Source organism: Oncorhynchus clarkii, chromosome 20 (assembly GCF_045791955.1).
Source record: "Oncorhynchus clarkii lewisi isolate Uvic-CL-2024 chromosome 20, UVic_Ocla_1.0, whole genome shotgun sequence".
NCBI classification, from domain to species: Eukaryota; Metazoa; Chordata; class Actinopteri; order Salmoniformes; family Salmonidae; genus Oncorhynchus; species Oncorhynchus clarkii.
This window is the reverse complement of record NC_092166.1, coordinates 13,954,832-13,978,787: the sequence shown is the minus strand read 5'-3', so window position 1 is coordinate 13,978,787 and position 23,956 is coordinate 13,954,832. Positions and strand designations below refer to the sequence as shown.

Genomic DNA, 23,956 nt, shown 5'->3' with positions numbered 1-23,956 from the left:
ACAAGGGGAATTTAATATAAGTTTTAATATTGTAGTGGAAGATGAGAAGAACGTTGGCATGGCCAAATAGAGGCTACAGTGGCAACTCCCTATTCAGGTAGGATGCAATTTTGAAAATTAAATGTATTTTTAATAACTTGTTTTATCCTTATTATTGTATATAATTTATTATTGTAAGCCTATTTATTAATAGAACACTTAAAACATTTTTTTTTTTTTTTAAATACGCAAAACCTGTTTTGTTTAATTCTGTTGAGACATTTTCATTGGCTAATTTACATTTTATCAGTCTTTTTAATTGTGTGCTCCATATGTAGTTTAAGCTAGGTTATATGTAGGTCTGTATATGATATATATGATTCTATTTCTGTAATTTGTTGTGTATAGTATGCACTTACCTTTGTTGGTAATTACTGCAATAATGTTTAAACCAGTTCGCAATTGTTGTATTTCATTCAGTTGAGACATTTTCTTAGGCCAAATTAAGTTCTAACTTATGTTGTGTTTGCTGCAATATAATGGCCTGTTCTTACTTTATATTCCCTATAAACAATGGCTTGACTTTTGATATTACACTCAGGTTTACAAACTTTTGTGAAGGTTTGGTGTGGTTATTATTAAGCTTTAGCTACTGCAAGCCTATGATATGAAGGCAGTTGCTCCAACTGACTCAGACAGTTGAACTTGAGGTGAGGAAGAATGTTTCAGGCCTACCAGTGATAAAACATGCAGGGAGAGTGAGCTCCTCTGTGGTTCTTCTTGGTGAACCCTCAACCTTCTGGCCCATAGACCTGCGTGGCATTGACTGTGCCACAAAAGCATGATGAAGTGTCAAAGTCTATATCCACATGTATAAACACAGGGTTGCTACATTTGTTATTTGTGGGCATAAACATTATTGAAAATATTTTTACGTTGGGGGGGGCGCATTTTTTTTTTAATGACACCATAAATTGTACAACTCTGCTAATTCGATTAGGCCTAGTCGTGTTTTAAGCTGACCAACCAGTCTTGACATGCATTTGCACAGTGGCCATATAAAACAGTGCTAAGTGTTGGCCTATCGGTAACATAAACCATGTTTCCATCCACAGTTTTTATGCGAGTAAAGTCATACTGTATAAAAAAAAGTAATGATAGCCGTGATGGAAACAGAACGTTTCGGTACAATTTTATGAATACCGACAAATAGTTTGTTCATTCGACATGGTGGGTGGGATCTTTTTGTATCCGCAAAATGAATTACGCAAGGAATGTGGAGGAAATGCCTTCATGTGCAAATAGTGATATCATCATCATATTGAAGTAAACTTGGAGTGGTGTGTGTGGTCCTCCCACTACGACTCGAGAAAGCATACAGTTTATTAGGCTACAGTTATGATGAGCTTCACAGGGTGTTGAAAGTGCACGGTGATGAGCTTCACAGGGTGTTGAAAGTGCACGGTGATGAGCTTCACAGGGTGTTGAAAGTGCACGGTGATGAGCTTCACAGGGTGTTGAAAGTGCACGGTGATGAGCTCGATGGTCATTTCCAATAAATATCGAGGATCTTATTCTGGTGTCATGATGATCGGTGCTTGACTGCCATTTGACAAATAAAAATATTCTCACTCTTATCCATAATAATCTGATCATGTAGACTAGCCAACCAGCACATACCCGCACTGTATCTACGGGCTGTTGGGGGTGATGATCGCATCTCTTCCAAAACAGATTACATGTCAGCAATAGTTTAGGAGCATCCTAAACTAGTCCAGCTTACTACAATCCACTGCGTCAATCACAATTCCTATCTGGTCTCTAGTCATCTGCACAAATGTCTTTGCTATTACATCAAGTTTGCCAACACTAACAAATGTGTATAAATCTGCTTATAAAAAAGGCACCCACTGATGGAAAAACATTGTGCGTGTGGTGTGCCACATATTCAACTGAGATGACAGAAGTCAACTAGTTATGGGCCACATGGCCTGTTCTTGCACAGTCAGTAGATGTATCTGCTATTGGCACATTATATGCTTGCTTCCATCAATGGCAGTCTCTCAGTTAATCATCCAGAGTTTTCACAGGCATCTCTGTCTGCTTGGTAAGCGGCCTCAATAGCACATCCTTATTCTTCAGCTCACTATCTCCGGTATAGAGGTTGTGCTGGTGGATATATTTGATGACAGAATCTGGGAGGAGGTACTTGACGCTGAGGCCTCGTCTCAGGGCCCGCCGGACCTCCGTGGCGCTGGTCTCGTTGCGGACCCACTCGCGCACTAGGAAGATGTTTCGCCAATGGCGTGAAAGTGTCTCCGACTCGTGCACGGCGAGCTCGGGCTCCAGGCCCCCCCGGCTGACACAGACCAGGCCGAAGCGGCCCGCCACCTCCTCCACGTGGTCGTCCAGCCACAGGCCAGGCACCTTGAAGGTGTCCAGGAAGTCAGCTCCGCACAGCAGCTTCAGCCTGGGAGAGGAGCCTGAGAAAGGGTCAAGAAAAGGAAGCGTTGGTGAATGGCAGCCTTTACACTGATGTCTCCCCTGGTCTCCACCCAAAAGAGATTTGGATGTGGCCATCATGTTGAAGTAAACATGAAAGCCATGGTTTTAATTGGTTTGCTGAGAGTTAGTTATTCATTTGTTTTGCTGATTTCTTTTTTTCTACTGCGGTGTTATGGATACAGTTATCCTGTGTGTGTGTCCTGTGTGTGTGTGTTTCTTTTCTCTCCTTCTCCCCTCACAGGTGAAAATCATCACTCCCCAATCAGTCAACAATCAACCCATCAATCAGAAGACACACCTCCTCCTGTTTCCTACCCTATCACAGTTCCTTCCCCATGGTTTAAAAACCCCATCATTTGTTTGCTCTAGAGCTCAATCTCTTTGTAATGCCATGTTGGTAGATCTCTGTTCTTTATAGATTTCAGTAGCTCAATCTCTTTGTAAATGCCATGTATGTAGATCTCTCTCTTTGCGTCTTAACCTCTTCTTTTGTTTGAGCACCTCCAAATCACTTTGTCATCTCCTGTGAGTATTGTTTTGGTTATGGTGTTTGTTTGTTGCTGGTGGGAAAAGGGGGAAACCAAGACAAGTCGCCCATGGGCATACACTACCCGTAGGTGAACTTTGTTAAATACACTAGTTAGAACTGGGCGGACCACCCACTGTATTTTTGGTTAGTTAGCTGTTGTTGAAATAGGCTAGTCTAGCTTAGGGGTGTTTTGAATACTTATTGTTTCTTTCCTTGGGTCCAGCTCAGCCCCTTTTCCTGCTTCCCCCCCATTACCGTGTGTTTATAAATAAACCCTGAGTTTGACGGTATTATTTCGGTTGTCGTGGTTATTTCGTTCACACTTTGTCACAATTATAATTTACATGAGTTATGTTACGGGTCTCACTACCATCCCCCCTAGACTGTCGGGCCAAAAGGGATTCGTAACATGCGGTAAACCATGTAATCCATCCCTCACTAGAATGAGCCATTTTCTTCATAAATATAGGTGTTAACCAGATGTAACCCCATGCCAGCTGACCACCAACACAGTACGACATAACTGAGCATTCGGATTACATCCCTAAATCCATTTAATTCAATATTGTATTTCCCGTGGCACAAACCTTCCGATCCGAAGCGCGCGTGAACAAAAGCTAATGCTCTTTATCTGCGTTCGCTAGCACTGAAGTGTAATAACACATTAAGCACAGGCACACTATATGGGATTGTGAAAATCCATGACCCTTTGTGTAAGAGCTTGTTGTAAAAAAGTGACAGGACATGCATTTTGGGATTTGGAGTCATGATTTGTGCAGATAAACCATGGTAACCTGTATGTATGTATGTATTGACAGTGTGTTGACCAAACCCTGGAATGACAGTAGATCAGTCTCATGATTAAACTGACAATGAACAAAGACATAAATAAACCGTTTAATATAGAAGTTTAGTTTGTCATGAGAACTACAGATTTCGGTCTTAACCTGGAACTACATACACCACACATGGAACTCAGTAACTCATTTCAATAAGTTAATGAATTTCATGTGTGGTATCTCAATTAGTTAATTAATTTCATGTGTAGTATTTCAATTAGTTAATGAATTTCATGTGTGGTATTTCAATTAGTTAATGAATTTCATGTGTGGTTTATGTAGTTCCAGGTCAGACCAAAAGCTGCTCATGACTACCTAAACTTCTAGAACATTTTGGCCAGGTTTATGAAGCGCTTGTACTTTTTTTTTAAAGCGGGGGAATAGGCATTGGTTTACCATTTATGTTTTATTCCCTGCTACACTTCAACTTAATGTCCAACACTCACCTTTGGGGAGAAGATGCTACAGCACTCTGGGATTAGGGAATTTCTGATATATCCACCTTTGATAGGAATGGTGTGCGTGTGCTTGGATGGCTCCATTTACACGGTCTTCCCTGGTCCACCATGTAACCTTCATAATGATCTGTTCATGCCACACCAACCCCCTCATCCTCTAAACATCATTAGCTTTAATGAACATGCTGCTTCCATAGAGCTGATTCCATAGAGCTGAATGTGTAAAGGGGATAAAGGATTACTTAGTTGGTCTAAGAGGAAAAAACAGATCCTATACATATTTCAACCTAAATAAGATTCAAACTAGGCTATTAACGAGTGAGTAAAGGACACCAGTGCCAAGGTGGAGGTTTATAATTAATAGAGGATGATTGCTGCGTATTATCTATGCAGTCACTTTACCCCTACCTACATTTACAAATGACCTCCACTAACCAGTGCCCCCGCACTTTCAATCGGTACCGGTACCCCCTGTATATAGCCTCGTTATTGTTGTTTTATTGTGTTACTTTTTATTTTATTTTTTACTTTATTTTATAAATATTTTCTTAACTCTTTTTCTTGAACTGCATTGTTGGTTAAGGACTTGTAAGTAAACATTTCTCAGTAAGGTCTACATACACCTGTTGTATTGGGTGACTAATACAATTTGATTTGCAGCTCAGTTGGTGCCGAGAGAGAGAGAGAGGCCCAGTTCCATTTCAGTCCACTTCCCATAAAACAGAATTGTGTTGAGTGTTGAAGGCCAATTTCAACTGTCGGTAAATACGTCTCATGTGGTTGTTCAAGTGTGAGTACAGCTAATTTGATTTGTTCTTTCAACTACTTTTATAGTTGATTGATAACTTCAAAATACTACTTGGATCGCCATGGGCCCACAAAGGGACAGGTAAAGAGCAGCACGCATCTCCAGAGCCACACATTGCAGACCTCTCCAATCCTTTTAGATCTTTGATCATAAAAGGAGAAGGGGCTAGAATGGGCCTATGCTACAGAGCGCAAGGTCAAGGAGGGTCTTACTTGTGAGATGATGGGGGTTTGTGGTTGGACCACTGTCCTTTCCTGTGCCCTCTCGGTACTGCTTCAGTATCCGACCATAATGGTACCTGCAAGCAGGACAATGCAAAGGGAGATGACATATGACAAATGCAAAGAAAACCAATAAAGGAATATGCTGTTGAGAGCAAAAGCCTCTTACAGATGTTCTAGAAGATTTGTGTTTTGGGTTAAGTGATCCCATAGGTTTCAACAGCCCTGCTCCAATGTGGACAACAGGCCACTTGATGGTTTTAATCAGACAGCTCGCTCAACAAGCAGACAGCTCGCTCAACAAGCAGACAGCTCGCTCAACAAGGGAATTTGTCATAGCAGAGGGGACAAGGAAAGGGTTGTATAATGCATCACAAGTGTGAACAGCACTTCAGCTGCGTGTGCATTTATGTTTGTGTGTGTGGGTGTGTGTGTTTACGTTTGCATGGGTGCACATAGTTGTTGAGTACATATAACTAAATGCATGTCATGTTTATGTGTAACCCTAAATGAAAGGTTGCTGGTCCATTTATGTGACTTGTAAATCAAATCAATAGTGAGTGCCATTGTGGGAGATAAACACTCAATATCCCACGCATGTAAAGTGGAGGTAACTTTCTGTATAGTTTCAACTGGTTGACCAATGTCAAATGCAACTGTGTCCCACATCCACTTAATCACTATGGCAACATGTTACAATAGCAACAAACTCAGCCAGCAGCAAGGGATCTGACCCCAGGAAAGACCCAGACCTGGTATGGGCCCCATGTTGCCGCAATATCCCTGGAATCTCTGGCATCGCAGCCTTAAATCTGAGGTGGTTTCTGGCACAAAGAACATTTGGCATGGAGCAGCAACAGAGGGGATTTTTACCCAGGGAGCTCTATTGCCTTCCTATTGTGAACAGGCTTGTGGTGCGGGAAGAGGAGATTCTATGGAGCGCTAACAGCTAATGAAGAGCTAAAGAATGAGGGCTGGGAAGTACGACATGGGAGGACATAAACCAAGGCTCCGGACCAGTGTACACCTGGTATTACAATGTTATTGGATGTTGTTCATAGTCAGTAGAATTGGATGTTTATGGACACGTGTAGAATAGAGTACATGCATTGTGATCGGATCTGATGGACCACAACAGTCATGTAAATGTAGTTGTAACGGTCTTCAGATGAAGTGGGAAATTCTGATCATGAACGTGGACAGTTGAGGCATTATGTGATATCATGTTGGGAGACATTTTAATACAGGGTGTGGGTGCAAACTAAGCCCTTAATGAGATAGGATTATCAAAGTTATTTGTAATGTCAGGTCTAGACGGGATCTGTCTGGCTGAAAAGGAGGATGAAGCTCTGACTGGCAGATTCAATTAAGTCTTTCTGCATGCTGAGATGCTTTACAAAGGGAATTAGACATTTTTACAATGTGATTATTTCATGAATAAAGTAGAGCTGAATTGAAGGATTTTGTAAGTAAAACCCTATTATTGGAAATAAAAAACATCCAGTAAAAGATACCATGGTTAGTTTAAAGTATTGACCACTTGTAAACACTAATGTTTGAGGTGGAATCCTGACCTATCAGATCTTAGATAAAGCTCTGAATCCTATTGTGTTATTTTTAACAAAAACAATGAAAGTTATGAAAGGGTTACACTCAGCGACTAACTTGCATAGTGACGACTGTGGTGCACATGACCAGTGGCATCACAAGGCAATGCTGATTCCACAAAATCTCTAATAACATACATTTTTTAGTGTACTGTAGTTCACTGCTCATCAAAGCAGCAATAAACTTCTCAAAACGTTTCTTCAGAGAGAAGCCATTTTGGGGCTGTGATTTACTAGTAGTTACTTAATCAATTAGTTTAAAGGTTAAAACTGTGAAAATGTGTGACTCCACACCTCATTGTGACCACTGTCTCTGTCCAGTCGGGCTGCTGGCTCTCCCAATCGTCAACGGAGACCCAGTCTGAACTCTGCAGTGCCAGCCTTGCCATAGCGATGCGGTGCTTGGCCAACACCAGGCCCTGCTTGCCATAGCCGTCACTCACCGGAGACACAATCCCGCCCACCACCTGGAACTGACCTGAAATGGGGTAAATCATTGGTTGATGAGACTCTTGATCCTCCCCACTCTCTGACATTGGGCAGATTGGATTATACTGAGTCACGGGGCACCGATCTATGGCCTGTGACGTGAACGGGCAAAAGCAGTGACTGAGGAGCACCCTCCTCAAATCTAACAGTAATCTGCTCGGTCATGTTGTCAACAAGGAAGCACGGTGCATCATCCAGAAACATACAACATATCTTTTCCATAAAAATATGTTTGAAAATGTTAAAATAGTTTTCATTGAGAAGGCAGCTAAAGCGTCTTTATCTAAAACAATCACTTTTGCATGTGAAAACACAGAATCCTACTCATTACTCGACGTGCTTAATTTACGTCACTTTTGTTTTGAGCCGACTTCACCGTGGGTTTTGAACGGGGCACCTGGCTCAAGCCCAGGACGCAGCCCGGTTCCAGAATGAATGCAACGAACTTTCACCCGGTGCAAAACACACCTAATTGAATCCCCTCAATGCTATATTGTCTTCCTTATTGCACCATTTCCCCAAGTCTACAACATGGGAAAATATAACAAAGCTTTAGTCACCACGCAATTTAATACTATTCAGCTTATTCTGTACAATGTTTACATTCTCACAGGTCAGCTGACATCTTATGCACCCAGGGTCCATGGGAAAATAAGAACATGATTTATTCCAACTGAAGTGCAGTACTGTTTATTTGGTCTATATAAATAGACTAAATGTGTAGGCTCATGTCAAGGCACAAGGTGTAAAGTAGTGTGCAAGGAAGGCACAGCTCTATCTGTACAGATGACAATTGATACTTAACCACAATGTAAATGCTCCTGAAAGCTTCACAGAAACCCTTTGGGGGACTTCTACCTTCCACTGTCCCGTAATCACACTGACGAAATAAACAGACAGGTGCATAATACAAGTCTGGGAGGCAACACGAACATAGCAAATTAATATAGGGTCTCTATGGTGCACGACCTGTCTGGTGCAGGTGATCCCTGGCCAGCTCGAACAGCCGCATGTGCTGGTTGGTGATGGGGTTGAAGGAGCCGCAGGCCAGGAGGACCAGCGGAATGCGGGCAGACATCTTTGTTGTCTCAAACCATGGTCACCCCCACAGAACACTGAAAAGCAGCAGAACACAGAGTTAGAGATGAATGGGAAATGTATTCAATAACACCAGCAATGCTGATAATATACTGTAGCAATGCCTGAATAAACAGAATACTTGATGCAGATTATCTCTCATAGGTGGTCAAAGTACTGAAGGGCTTAAATTGACATTAAGGAGGTTTACCAGTGTGGTCAAAATTTGAGGTATGAATCATGGTAACTATGATGTGATATTTGGCTTATTGAGGTAGTAGCTATATAGAATTGAGCTATATTGAATTGGAGTGTGACCAGTGGTGGAAAAAGTACCCGATTGTTATACTTGGGTAAAAGTAAAAGATACCTTAATAGAAAATAACTCAAGTAAAAGTCACCTTGTAAAATACTACTTGAGAAAAAAGTATTTGGTTTTAAATATACTTAAGTATCAAAAGTAAATGTAATTGATAAAATATACTTAAGTATCAAAAGTATAACTAATTTTCATTTACTTATATTAAGCAAAACCAGACACTACCATTATCTTTTTTACAGATAGCCAGGGGCACACTCCAACAGACATAATTTACAAATGAAGCATTTGTGTTTGTTTAGTGAGTGTGCCAGATCAAAGGCAGAAGGGATGACCAGGAATGTGTTCTTAAGTGCGGGAACTTGACTATTTTCCTGTCCTACTAAGCATTCAAATTGTAACAAGTACTTTTGGGTCTTAGGAAAAATGTGTGGAGTAAAAAGTACTATATTTTCGTCATTAATGTAGTTTAGTATAAATAGTCAAAAAAAGAAATAGTAAAGTACAGATACCCCCAAAAACTACTTTAGTACTTTAAAGTATTTGTACTTAAGTACTTTACACCACTGAGTGTGACATAGCTACATACAAGGTACATTTTCCAACGAATACTACGGAACGCGTCAAAAAACATTGACGAGGCACTTACAGGTAGTCTCGCAAGGCTACACCGGGGACCCCTCACGTACAACTTCTATGATAGTTTTAATTTGTTCTAATTTAAACTGCACATGCCGGAAAACACGACTGGTTATTCAGCTACAATAACAGTCAAAACTATTTTCAACAACTAGCTAGTCTTTTCTTGCTACCCAGCATCGTTGAGAACCTTTGATGTATGGCAACGCGAGACTAGTAGCTACCTAGTCCGTTCAACCCAGTCCGCCTTATATAAAGGGTAGTTGGCGGTATGTATCAGGCGGCTACAGGTGATTTGACATTGATAGCGGGCTAGCTAGCAGTAACCAGGCTAGCTATAATACACACATCGAATGTCTTACTATGATTATGCTATCTTATATAATACAAATAAATGACATATTAATTCAAACATTTTAACGCCAATGGTAGCTACAACCAATAACATCGTTACCTTGTACTACTTTGTTTGTGTAAGGTTCTTGTGTTACACTTTTTGTCTTCCCCAGCTTGGAAAAACGTTGTATAAAGGTTCTGTAGTGGTATGGTACGATAGTGACAACTAGTGGCAAAAATAGAGAACTGACGTTATGTTATTTTTGTTCATGCCGAAAGAACACAAGGTGTTTGAGGTCTGGGTTCTTCACATGAAACTGAATGCCAAAGTTCTACACATCAAGGAAGTAAAAATGTGTTTGTTTCTGTTCAAACAGCTGACACAAAGCTCAGACACCCATACATACCCCACAAGACATGGCACCAGGGGTCTCTTCACAGTCCCCAAGTCCAGAACAGACTGGGAAACATGCAGTACTACATAGAGCCATGCAAGGAACTGTCTTCCACATCAAGTAACTTAATAAGCGAGCACTAAAATCAGATTAGTAAAAACAAATAAAACAACACCTCACGGCACAACGCGGACCGTAAAGATACACAGACACACAAACACACTCACATACGCACACACACTTTTACACACACTCTTGCGCACACATTGAAATGTTGTGGTATTGCATTATTTTACATAGTACATTTGTAATATTAGAGTAATAATGTGTTGTATGATGTATTGTTTTATTTATGATGTAGGCTGTTGGTTGTGTTTTGGTGTGATGTAACTATTTTAACCCTGTTTGGACCCCAGGAAGAGTACAGTGCCTTCAGAAAGTATTCATACACCTTGATTTATTCCACATTTTGTTGTGTTACAGCCTGAATTCAAAATGGATTACATTTATTTTTTTCTCCCTCATCTACAAACTATTCCCATAATGACAAAGTGAAAATATGATTTTAGAAATGTAGTATAATCAACAAAGCATGAGAAGACTTTGCCTTTGTTTTGGTTTGTTTGTTTGTTTGTCAATTAGGGTGTGCAGGGTGAATACGTGGTCTGTCGAACAATAATTTGGTAAAAAGCCAATTTGACATTTGCTCAGTACATTGTTTTCACTGAGGAAATGTACGAGTCTGCTGTTAATGATAATGCAGAGGATTTTCCCAAGGTTCCTGTTGATGCATATCCTACGGTAGTTGTTGGGGTCAAATTTGTCTCCACTTTTGTGGATTGGGATGATCAGTCCTTGGTTCCAAATATTTGGGAAGATGCCAGAGCTAAGGATGATGTTAAAGAGTTTTAGTATAGCCAATTGGAATTTGTTGTCTGTATATTTGATAATTTCATTGAGGATACCATCAACACCACATGCCTTTTTGGGTTGGAGGGTTTTTATTTTATCCTGTAGTTCATTCAAGGCAATTGGAGAATCCAGTGGGTTCTGGTAGTCTTTAATAATTGATTCTAAGATTTGTATTTGATCATGTATGTTTTTGCTGTTTGTTCTTTGTTATAGAGCCAAAAATATTGTCGAAGTGGTTTACCCATAGAGTCTATGGATTCTTCAAATACACTGAGCTGATTTGACGTGCTGTTCCTTCTTTTTCCGTAGTGTATTTCTGTATTGTGGAGGCGTAGGCTCAGGTTTTCCGGGTTTCTATGTTTTTGGTTGGACAGGTTTCTCAATTTCTTTTAGATTTTTGCGTTCTTCAAACCATTTGTCATTGTTCATTTTCTTCGATTTTCTATTTGAGATTTTTAGATTTGATAGGGAAGCTGAGAGGTCAAATATACTGTTAAGATTTTCTACTGCCAAGTTTACACCTTCACTATTACAGTGGAACGTTTTGTCCAGGAAGTTGTCTAAAAGGGATTGAATTTGTTGTTGCCTAATAGTTTTTTGGTAGGTTTCCAAACTACATTCCTTCCATCTATAGCATTCTTAATATTACTCAGTTCCTTTGGCTTTAATGCCTCATGATTGAGTATTGCTCTGTTCAAGTAGAATGTGATTTTGCTGTGGTCTGATACGGGTGTCATTGGGTTGACTGAACGCTCTGAGAGACACTGGGTTGAGGTCAGTAATAATGTAGTCTACAGTACTACTGCTAAGAGATGAGCTATAGGTGCACCTACCATTGGAGTCCCCTCAAAGCCTACCATTGACTATGTACATACCCAGCGTGCGACAGAGCTGCAGGAGTTGTGACCCGTTTTTGTTGGTTATGTTGTCATAGTTGTGCTTAGGGGGGCATATGGGGGAGGGAATGCCTCCAGGAAGGTGTTTGGGGAATACCAAACATGTAAGGGATTTCCTCCTCCTCTTCCGAAGAGGAGAGGCGAAAAGGATCAGAGGACCAATATGCGGCGTGGTAAGTGTCCATGGTTCTTTTAATACGTAAATGTACACATGAACAACTGAATACAAAAACAAGACACGTGACAACCCAAAACAGTCCTATCTGGTGCAAACACAGAGACAGGAACAATCACCCACAAACACAGTGAAACCCAGGCTACCTAAGTATGATTCTCAATCAGAGACAACTAATGACACCTGCCTCTGATTGAGAACCATACTAGGCCGAAACATAGAAATACCCAAATCATAGAAAAACAAACATAGACTGCCCACCCCAACTCACGCCCTGACCATACTAAATAATGACAAAACAAAGGAAATAAAGGTCAGAACGTGACAAAACAGGAAGGTGTTTGTCTCCCAGTGTGCTGAGAGTGTCAGTTTATTGTCCGGTTCTGGCATTTAGGTCGCCACAGACTAGTACATGACCCTGGGTTTGGAAATTATTGATTTCCCCCTCCAAGATGGAGAAGCTGTCTTCATTAAAGTATGGGGATTCTAGTGGGGGGGATATAGGTAGCACACAGGAGGACATTTTTCTCTTTTAAGATCATTTCCTTTTGAATTTCTAGCCAAATGTAAAATGTTCCTGTTTTGATTAATTTAATGGAGTGAGTTAGGTCTGCTCTATACCAAATTAGCATACCCCCTGAGTCCCTTCCCTGTTTCACACCTGGTAGTTTGGTGGATGGGACTACCAGCTCTCTGTAACAGAGGGCAACCAGTGGGTCCGTCTCCTCTATACCAGGTTTCTTGTAGGATGACAATGTCTGTATTACTGATTTCTTTGATGAAGTCCAGGTTCCTGCTCTTTAGGCCAAAGGCAGATAACCCCAGGCCTTGGATATTCCAGGATGAGATAGTGAAGGCTTTGTGTTCCATAAAGTGTCCAATGTAGTTGGTGGTTTGGCCCCAGACCAGTAAGTGTGAGCAGAGCCTGCTGAGCATCTGGTACATGCCATTGGCTTGGGCTAGTGTAAGAGTGGAGGTTTGGCCTGTTTGACCACTCACGGCCTGGGCGTATTTGTAACTTCCATGTTGAGGCCCTCTTTGCGGGGGTGGGGTGCATGGGGTGGGCAGGAGGGGCATAGGTTTGATCTGAGGGGGCCTAAATGGGGTGTGGCTGGTGGTGTTGTGGTCTGGATGTCCAAGTAGGAGGGGGGGAGGGGGGGGGGGAGGGGGGGGGGGGTCCCTGCATGTCTGGGAGAGTGTCTTGTTGGTCTGGGCGGGGTGTCTATTGATCTGTTGCTCCTGTGTAAAGTGTTGGGGCTGCGTTTGAGAGAGATGTTCTTTAGAGTCCGGGCGAAGGTGGGCACTACTGTGTGGACCTGGTCATAGGCTGTTCAAGTCCAGGGTGGAGTGGTGGGCCAGGAAAGCATTTGGTTTTGAGGCAGAGTCACGGGAAATACTTGCGTTTACCCGCTGTGTGGTAGCAGGGTGGAAGTCTTTTTGTGGTAGCAAGATGGAGATAACCACTTGTGCATTAGGGAAAGTAGAAGAAGCTTTTCAATCACTCTCTTCAGTGCTGTGGCCACCCTTTCCTGCTGTGTTCTCAGGTCGTTGGTGCCTGTGTGCATTATTATGTGGCTAGGTGAACCTAGTTGGTCCTCAGACAGAAGGTCTAGGGCGCGCTAGGTGTTTGGAGACCAGAGTTTAGTCACACTGTGTTTGGGAAAAAGTTTTTTTTCTTGTATATATTTCCCATTTGAGTCCATAAGGAGTACAATCTGTGTCTTGTGTATGTCCTCAGTGGGTGTGGGGGGGTTGTCAGGAGGGCTATCAGGGTGGCTGAGAGGGGGTGAGATCCACTGGGCTTGGGGTTCTTCATTTGTCTGTTCTGCTGTGATGTCGACACTATGGTCAGGGTCTGGTGTGGACTGTTCTGTTGTGGTATCGAGACTTGTCGGGATCCTGTATATGTTCCTGACAAAAAAATCCAAGTTTATCTAACTCTAACTTTATATTTTTTAAGAATATGCTGAAAAATACAGGAGCTCATCTGATCATGACCTCTCTCTCTTCCTGCATCTCTCCTCTGTCTCTGTCTCTCTCTCTCGGTCTGTCTCTCTCTGCCTCTCTCTCTGTCTCTCTCTCTGTCTCTCTCGCTGTCTCTGTCTCTCTCTCTCTCTCTCTCATGTGTACTCGTACTCTCACTCGCGCCACACACACACACACACACACACACACACACACACACACACACACACACACACACACACACACACACACACACACACACACACACACACACACGCACACACACACACACACACACACACACACACACTGGGTTACAGCTGTCATAGCGACAGTCTCCTTCAGGTCTCCTCTGATCTCAGTTACTCGTGCATTATAAAAAACTTGTTTTAAACATAGCTGTGCAACCTACAGGAAGAATGGAAGGTTTCTTATTATCTTTCACACACACACACACACACACACACACACACACACACACACACACACACACACACACACACACACACTAGCAATATCATTAAAGTGCAATGTAAGTTGTTGTAACAATATCCTTTACAAGTTGTTATTACAGTTATTTTTGCTGAACTACAAGCTGGAAGTTCACTGCGAATGAAATAGATACAGAGACATTCTCATCAATAATTATGGACAAATTAAATCGTTTTCCCCTTTTACTGCTTAAACCCTTGTATTTGCCATTGAGCTTTTAGTTAAAAAAAAAAAATGACTTAGATCTGACCCCCTGTGGAGAATATGATGAATTGCAACCAAACTCAGAACGCTGTCCATGGTGCTGAATATCCAAACGAAACAGTATGAAATATATATAGAGAAAAGAAAACACAGGAGAGGAGATTAACAATAATTAAATGGAATACATTTACTGCAGCATATGGAACAAAAAGAGATCTCCCTGCCAAAGCCTTCACTTGAACAGATTGCCCTCATACGATAAAAAAACTTGAATCAATTATTCATAGACTTCCATAACAGAGACAGGCGTAGCTGCAACCTATAACCGCCTAAACATACATAATGGGGCAACCACATGGGACTATGGGGATGAAAGACAAGGGCCTTTGCATTTGATGGTAGTAAAAGATAAAGTACAAAATGCAGGTAAAACAGTTACTGCCATATTATGTATTAAATGTTCAGGTTACAGTATACATAATCCTTTTAAAGAGGTATACATGTCTACTGATATTAACAGGGGAAAGTACAGTATTGTTATTTCAATCCAAACGGCAGCTGTCCATGGTGCACCAGATTGGGCATTTGCATTAGTGCAATATTTGTATCTGTAGGGGGAATAAAACAGAAGGTAGCTGGAAAAGGGCTTGAATAAATGTAAAGAGAGGGGATTAAATCAGTTTAAGGAGAGCGTCTTGAATTTCCCTTCTGAAAAAGACAGATGCATACTAGTATGAGCACTTAGTAAAGCTGGCCATTAAAAATGGCTATCTTTAAGTCCTTTCTCCTGAGGTACAAGACACAGCTATATACAGGGAGTAGAGAATGACATGGCTATATAAAGGGAGTACCAGTACCGAGTCGATGTGCATGGGTACGAGGTAATTGAGGTAGATATGTACAGTACATATAGGTAGGGGTAAAGTGACTAGGCAACAGGATAGATCAGACTGAGCTGTAGCAGCATATGTGGAGTAGTAGCAGCAGCTTATGTGGTGTGTGTGAGTGTGTATGTTGCGTCAGAATGCATGTGTACGCATGCTATGTGTGTGTGTGTGTTGGGGTGTCATCTATCCACCGAATGTGTACCAAACTCACTAAAAGTGGCAGTAATAAAGCCTCTCTTGAAAAAGCCAAACCTTGACCAAGAAAATATAAAAAACTATTGGCCTATATTGAATCTCCCATTCCTCTCAAAATGTTTTGAAAAAGCTGTTGCAACTCACTGCCTTCCTGAAGACAAACAATGTATACGAAATGCTTCAGTCTGGTTTTAGACCCCATAATAGCACTGAGACTGCACTTGTGAAGATGGTAAATTACTTTTTAATTTCGTCAGACTGAGGTTCTGCATCTGTCCTCGTGCTCCTGGACCTTAGTGCTGCTTTTGATACCATCAATCACCACATTCTTTTGGAGAGGAAAATTGGTCTACACACATTCTTTTGGAAACCCAAATTGGTCTACACGGGCAAGTTCTGGCCTGGTGTAGATCTTATTTGTTGGAAAGATATCAGTTTGTCTCTGTGGATGGTTTGTCCTCTGACAAATCAACGGTAAATTTCAGTGTTCCTCAAGGCTCCGTTTTAAGACCACTATTGTTTTCACTATATATTTTACCTCTTGGTAATGTCATTTGGAAACATAATGTTAACTTTCACTGTTATGCGGACGACACACAGCTGTACATTTCGATGAAACATGGTGAAGCCCCAAAATTGCCCTCCCTGGAAACCTGTGTTTCAGACATAAGGAAGTGGATGGCGGCAAATGTTCTACTTTTAAACTTGAACAAAACAGAGATGCTTGTTCTAGGTCCCAAGAAACAAAGAGATCTTCTGTTGAATCTGACAATTAATCTTGATGGTTGTGCAGTCGTCTCAAAGGACCTCGGCCTTACTCTGGACCCTGATCTCTCTTTTGAAGAACATATCAAGACTGTATCAAGGACAGCTTTTTTCCATCTACGTTACATTGCAAAAAATCAGAAACTTTCTGACTAAAAATTATGCAGAAAAATTAATCCATGCTTTTGTCACTTCTAGGTTAGACTACTGCAATGCTCTACTTTCCAGCTACCCGGATAAAGCACTAAATAAACTGCAGTTAGTGCTAAACACAGCTGCTAGAATCTTGACTAGAACCAAAAAATTTGATCATATTACTCTAGTGCTAGCCTCTCTACACTGGCTTCCTGTTAAGGCAAGGGCGGATTTCAAGGTTTTACTGCTAACCTACAAAGCATTACATGGGCTTGCTCATACCTATCTTTCTGATTTGTGTGAAGGTGAACGGAAAGGCACTGGAGCAACGACCCGCCCTTGCTGTCTCTGCCTGGCCGGTTCCCCTCTCTCCACTGGGATTCTCTGCCTCTAACCCTATTACAGGGGCTGAGTCACTGGCTTACTGGTGCTCTTCCATGCCATCCCTAGGAGGGGTGTGTCACTTGAGTGGGTTGAGTCTCTGACGTGATCTTCCTGTCCAGGTTGATGCCCCCCCATGGGTTGTGCCGTGGGGGAGATCTTTGTGGGCTATACTCGGCCTTGTCTCAGGATGGTAAGTTGGTGGTTGAAGATATCCCTCTAGTGGTGTGGGGGCTGTGCTTTGGCAAAGTGGGTGGGGTTATATCCTGCCTGTTTGGCTTTGTCTGGGAGTATCGTCAGACTGGGCCACAGTGTCTCCCGACCCCTCCTGTCTCAGCCTCCAGTATTTATGCTGCACTAGTTTTTTTGTCCCCCGGGCTAGGGTCAGTCTGCTATATCTGGAGTATTGTCTTATCCGTTGTCCTGTGTGAATTTAAGTATGCTCTCTCTAATTCTCTTTCACTTTTTCTCTCTTTTTCTCTCTTTCTTTCTTTATTTCTCTCTCTCGGAGGACCTGAGCCCTAGGACCTTGCCTCAGGACTACCTGGCCTGAAGACTCCTTGCTGTCCCCAGTCCACCTGGTCATGCTGCTGCTCCAGTTTCAACTGTTCTGCCTGCAGCTATGGATCCCTGACCTATTCACTGGATGTCCCAGACATGCTGTTTTCAACTCTCTAGAGACAGCAGGAGCGGTAGAGATACCCTGAATGATCGGCTATGAAAAGCCAACTGACATTTACTCCTGAGGTGCTGACCTGTTGCACCCTCGACATTCACTGTGATTATTATTATTTGACCCTGCTGGTCATCTATGAACATTTGAATATCTTGGCCATGCTCTGTTATAATCTCCACCCGACACAGCCAGAAGAGTACTGGCCACCCCTCATAGCCTGGTTCCTCTCTAGGTTTCTTTGTAGGTTCTGGCCTTTCTAGGGAGTTTTTCCACCGTGCTTCTACACCTGCATTGCTTGCTGTTTGGGATTTTAGGCTGGGTTTCTGTACAGCACTTTGTGACATCAGCTGATGTAAGAAGGGCTTGATAAATACACTTGATTGTTTGAATGATTAGTATGTGTGAGTTTGTGGGTGGAGCCTAGTGTGTGTGTAGAGTCAATGCAAGAGAGATAGTTAAAAAAGGGTCAATGCAGGTAGTCTGTGTAGCCATTGGATTAGCTATTCAGCAGTTTTGTTTATCAGTCTTATGGCTTGGGGGTAGAAGTTGTTCAGGGTCCTGCTGGTTCCAGACTTGGTGCACTGGTACCTATTGCCATAGCACAGTCTATGGCTTGGGTGGATGGAGTCTTTGATGATTTTTTTTGGCCTTCCTCTGACACTACCTGGTATAGAGGTCCTGGAAGGCAAGGAGCTCGGGCCCAGTGATGTGCTTGGGTGCCTTTCAGTTGCCATACAAAGCGCTGATGCAGCCAGTCAAGATGCTCTCAATGGTGCAGCTGTAGAACTTTTTGAGGATCTGAGGGCCCATACCAAATCTTTTCAGCCCCCTGAGGGGGAAGAGGCGCTGTCGTGCCCTCTTCACAACTGTGTGGACTGTATTCTTAGTGATGTGGACACCGAGGAACTTGAAGCTCTCGACCCGCTCCACTACAGCCCCATTGATGTGGATGGGGGGGTGCTCGCCCCTCCGTTTTATGTAGTCCTTGATCAGCTCCTTTGTTTTGTTGACGTTGAGGGAGTGGTTGTTGTCCTGGCAACACACTGCCAGGTCTCTGGCCTTCTTCCTATACGCTGCCTCTTCGTCATTGGTGATCAGTCCTACCACTGTCGGGTCGTCAGAGAACTTGATGACGGTGTTGGAGTCGTGCACGGCCACGCTATCATGGGTGAACAGGGAGTACAGGAGGGGACTAAGTACACACCCCTAGTCAGGGTGGCAATGTGTTGCTGTCTAGTCTCACCACCTAGGGTGCTCTGTCAGGAAGTCCAGGATCCAGTTGCAGAAGGAGGTGTTCAGTCCCAGGGAGCTTGGTGTTGAATGCTGAGCTGTAGTCAATGAACAGCATTCTTACATAGGTATTCCTTTTGTCACGGTGGGTTTAAAAAAACAAGAAATATTTAACCTTTATTTAACTAAGCAAGTCAATTAAGAACAAATTCTTATTTTCAATGACGCCTACCAAAAGGCAAAAGGCCTCCTGCAGGGACGGGTGATAAATAAAAAATAACAATTATAAGACAAAACACACATACTGACAAGAGAGACAACACAACACTACATAAAGAGAGACCTAAGACAACAACATAGCATGGCAGAAACACATGAAAACACAGCATGGTAGCAACACAACATGGCAGCAGCACAACATGGTTGCAGCACAAAACACGGTACAAACATTACTAGGCACAGACAACAGCGCAAAGGGCAAGTAGGTAGAGACAACCATACATCACGCGAAGCAGCCATAACTGTCAGTAAGCTTGTCCATGATTGAGTCTTTGAATGAAGAGACTGAGATAAAACTGTCCAGTTTGAGTGTTTGTTGCAGCTCGTTCCAGTCGCTAGCTGCAGCATAAGAAAAAGAGGAGCGACCCAGGGATGTGTGTGCTCTGGGGACCTTTAACAGAATGTGACTGGCAGAATGGGTGTTGTATGTGGAGGATGAAGGCTGCAGTAGGTTTCTCAGATAGGGGGGAGTGAGGCCTAAGTGTCACGCCCTGACCGTAGAGAGCATTTTATGTCTCTATTTTGGTTTGGTCAGGGTGTGATTTGGGTGGGCAGTCTATGTTCTATGATTTTCTATTTCTATGTGTTTGGCCGGGTGTGGTTCTCAATCAGAGGCAGCTGTCTATCGTTGTCTCTGATTGAGAACCATACTTAGGTACCCTTTTCCCCCACTTGTTTTGTGGGAAGTTAACTTTGTCTTTGTTCAGGGCACATAGCCCAAAGCTTCACGGTTTGGTTTTGTTCTTTGTTTTGGCTGCGTCATTTTTAATAAAGAGAAAATGTATGTTTACCGTGCTGCACCTTGGTCCAGTCCTTCAGCCAGCCGTGACACTAAGAGGGTTTTATGAATAAGCATCAACCAGTGGGTTTTGCGACGGGTATACAGAGATGACCAGTTTACAGAGTAGTATAGCGTGCAGTGATGTGTCCTATAAGGATCATTTGTGGAAAATATGATGGCCGAATGGTAAAGACCATCTAGCTGCTCGAGAGCAACCGTACCTGCCAATCTATAAATGACATCTTTGTAATCTAGCCTGGATAGGATCGTCATCTGAATCAGGGTTAGTTTGGCAGCGTGGGTGAAAGAGAAGCAATTACGATAGAGAAAACCAAGTCTAGATTTGATCTGATCTGTAGCTTTGATATGTGCTGAGAGAATGACAGTGTACCATCTAGCCATACTCCCAAGTACTTGTATGAGGTGACTACCTCAAGCTCTAAACCCTCAGAGGTAGGGTGAGGGTGATTCTTCTTACCAAACCACATGACCTTAATTTTGGAGGTGTTCAGAACAAGGTAAAGGCAGAGAAAGCTTGTTGGACACTAAGAAAGCTTTGTTGTAGAGCGTTTAACACAAAATCCGGGGAGGGGCTAGCTGAGTATAAGACTGTATCATCTGCATATAAATGGATGCGTGAGCTTCCTACTGCTTGAGCTATGTTGTTGATGTAAATTGAGAAGTATGGGGCCTATGATCGAGCCTTGGGATACTCCCTTGGTGACAGGCAGTGGCTGAGACCGCAGATGTTCTGACTTTATTCACTGCACTCTTTGAGAGAGGTAGTTGGCAAACCAGGCCAAAGATCCCTCAGAGACACCAATACTCCTTAGCTGGCCCACAAAAATGGAATAGTCTACCGTATCAAAAGCTTTAGTCAAAAAAAATAGCAGCACAACATTGCTTAGAATCAAGGGCAATGGTGACTTTATTTCAAACCTTTAAGGTTGTAATGACGCATCCATAACCTGAACGGAAACCAGATCGCATACCCGAGAGAATACTATAGACATCAAGAAAGCCAGTCAGTTAATTATTGACAAGTTTTTCCAACACTTTTGATAAACAGGGCAAAATAGGAATTGGCCTATACCAGTTAGGATCAGCTTGATCTCCCCTTTAAATAAAGGACTAAGCGTGGCTGCCTTCCAAGCAATGGGAACCTCCCCAGGGAGGAGAGACAGGTTAAAAAGGTCAGAGACAGGCTTGGCGATGATAGGGGCAGCAACCTTAAAGAAGAAAGGGTCTAAACCATCTGACGCAGGGAGAACTTTGTTGTGGGGCAGGGGAAATAGAGGGAGGAGCATCGGGGATAGTCGCATTAGAAGGGCTGGGAGATGAGGAAATGTTGGACGGGCAAGGAGGCATGGAGTCAAATAGGAATCCTGACTTAATGAAATGGTGATTAAAGGGCTCAGCCATGTGCTCCTTGTCAGTAACAACCACATCATCAACACTAAGGGACATGGACAGCTGTGAGGAAGAGGCTTTATTCCCCAGGTCTTTAACCGTTTCCCAGAACTTCTTGGGGGTAGACCCACAGAGAGAGAACTGCTCCTTAAAGTAACTAACTTTGGCCTTCAGGAAAGCCTGAGTGCACTTATTTCTAATTTGCGTGAACAAAAGCCAGTCAGCCTGAGTATGCGTGTGCAGAGCGATTTGCCAAATGGAATTCTTGAACTGGAGTAACTCTGCCAGATCACGGTCGAACCAGGGGCAGAACCTGTTTTTAATTCTCATTTTCTTTATGGGCTCGTATTTGTTCACGATACCACTGAAAATTGTTTTAAAAAATAAGGTCCAAGCGTCTTCGACAGAGGGGATCAAGCTGATTCTATACCATTTTACAGAGGCCAGTTCATGAAGGAAGGCTTGCTCATTAATTTTTTTTAGCAAGCGTCTATGACAAATCAGGACAGGTCGTTTCACTGAGCAGCCATTATGAACACAGGTTGTAAAACAGTGATCACCAAGGTCATTACATAAAACACCAGATTGATACCTATCAGGACTATTTGTGAGGATAACATTAAGGAGAGTAGCATTTTCTGGATGTTTGGAATCATATCTTGTGGGATTGGTAATAATCTGAGAAAAATTTAGGGAATCCCATTGCTTTAGGACTTGGTCAGGTGGGTTAAGCATGTCCCAGTTTAGGTCACCTAGCAGGACACATTCAGACTTAGTGTAAGGGGCCAGGAGAGAGCTAAGGACAGTTAGGGTACAGGCCGGTACTGATGGTGGCCAGCAACAGTCAACAAAGAGTTATTTGAAAGTTGAATGCGTAAAACCATGAAATTGTTTGGGGACAGACTTGGTGGAGACAACCGAGCACTGAAGGTGTTCCTTGGTAAAGATTGCCACTCCACCACCGGTGGAAGATCTGTCTTGCCGAAAAAGGTTATAACCAGAAAAGTCAACATCAGTGTTCAAAACACTCTTTCTTAACCACGTCTCAGTAATGACAAACAGTGGGCAGTGTGTGCAATAGAGATTGCGTCATCTTTGGATCTGTTGGGGTGATATGCGAATTGAAGTGGGTCCAAGGTGTCTGGGATGATGGGTTGATGGGAGCCATGACCAGCCTTTCAAAAAATGTAATAGCTATAGATGTGAGTGTTACACAGTGATAGTCATTTAGGCAGGTAATCTTAGTGTTCTTGGGCATGGGGACTGTGGTGGTCTGCTTGAAACAAGTTTGGTATTATTAAATGTTTGCATTGTTGATTTAGATTTTCATAAATAGTTAGCTTGCTAACATTTAGAAGGACTGATGTTTTGCTTAGCTAGCAAGTCTGTTTGTTAGGTTATTAAGGAAATTAGGCCTGCTGTAGCTAGCTTAGCCAAGTCATATTAGATCCACTGCAATATTAGACGTTTGTCCAGGTCCCCAGAATGTCAGAAGATGCCTTCAATACTGTCCACTGGGGCAACATGAGCGCCTATTACCATCTAGTAGACTCGCGGCTTGCTTGGGTGGTGTTAAACCGCGAGCTATGGCTCAGAGGATTGCTGGTGCAATCCCAGTGCTAGGTAATCATTTGTAGTTTTTCTGTTTTTACCCTATCTGTAATAGGTGTGTGCTGGTGGCAGGGAAGTCAGGCGCAGGAGAGTGAACTTGGTATAAACAGAGCAGTTTAATAAAAATTCAAAAAACTCCGGAAACCAACATATACAAAATAAAATAAGAGGGTGCAAAACCCGTCGCACACCAGAACATAACTATACAACAAACAATCCCCGACAAGGACATGAGGGGAAACAGAGGGTTAAATACACAACATGTAATTGATGGGATTGGAACCAGGTGTGATGGATGACAAGACAAAACCAATGGAAAATGAAAAATGGATCAGTGATGGCTAGAAGGTCGGTGACGTCGACCGCCAAACATCGCCCGAACAAGGAGAGGGACCAACTTCGGCGGAAGTCGTGACACTTTCCCAAACATTCACCCTTAACTTAACCGGTGTGAATTAATGCCTAAACTTAATCCTCCACCTGGACAAACGTTGAATGCTGAATTGAGACTGTGAGTTCTTGTATTTGCTAGCTATCTACTTGCTAGCAAATTCAGAACACATTTCTACCAGAAAGTGTGTGTGTTACAATTATAGATAGCCATGGTATAAGTGATATAATCACCTCAGGGAACTTTGCATACTATGGAAAATAATACAACTTAGTGTAAGGTAAGCTCCACTCCACTGCACGTCAAGGCACACATCTTCCACGTCGTCCATTATTTTCCTTCATTATCCCTTACCTAAATGTAATGAAAT

General features: G+C 42.5%; 1 protein-coding gene across 1 annotated transcript; it reads right to left on the bottom strand.

Annotated features, from left to right (window-relative positions):
- Positions 1-980: 980 nt before the first annotated feature.
- Positions 981-9,971, bottom strand: LOC139375955 (nicotinamide nucleotide adenylyltransferase 3). The gene is made up of 5 exons (XM_071117938.1): positions 9,925-9,971; positions 8,405-8,550; positions 7,241-7,424; positions 5,331-5,416; positions 981-2,462 (listed from the first exon to the last, which is right to left on the bottom strand). Exons 2-5 carry the CDS (start codon positions 8,511-8,513, stop codon positions 2,047-2,049), a joined length of 795 nt encoding a protein of 264 aa, XP_070974039.1. The 5' UTR covers positions 8,514-8,550; positions 9,925-9,971; the 3' UTR covers positions 981-2,046.
- Positions 9,972-23,956: the final 13,985 nt, after the last annotated feature.

Bases quoted from the DNA above. Each gene is read 5' to 3' on its own strand.
- LOC139375955 (XM_071117938.1), bottom strand. From the start codon at position 8,513: ATGTCTGCCCGCATTCCGCTGGTCCTCCTGGCCTGCGGCTCCTTCAAC. The intron at 7,425-8,404 runs GTCGTGCACCAT...ACCCCATTTCAG, and splicing joins GGATCACCTGCACCAGACAG to GTCAGTTCCAGGTGGTGGGC. The intron at 5,417-7,240 runs GTGTGGAGTCAC...TCCTGCTTGCAG, and splicing joins GAGACAGTGGTCACAATGAG to GTACCATTATGGTCGGATAC.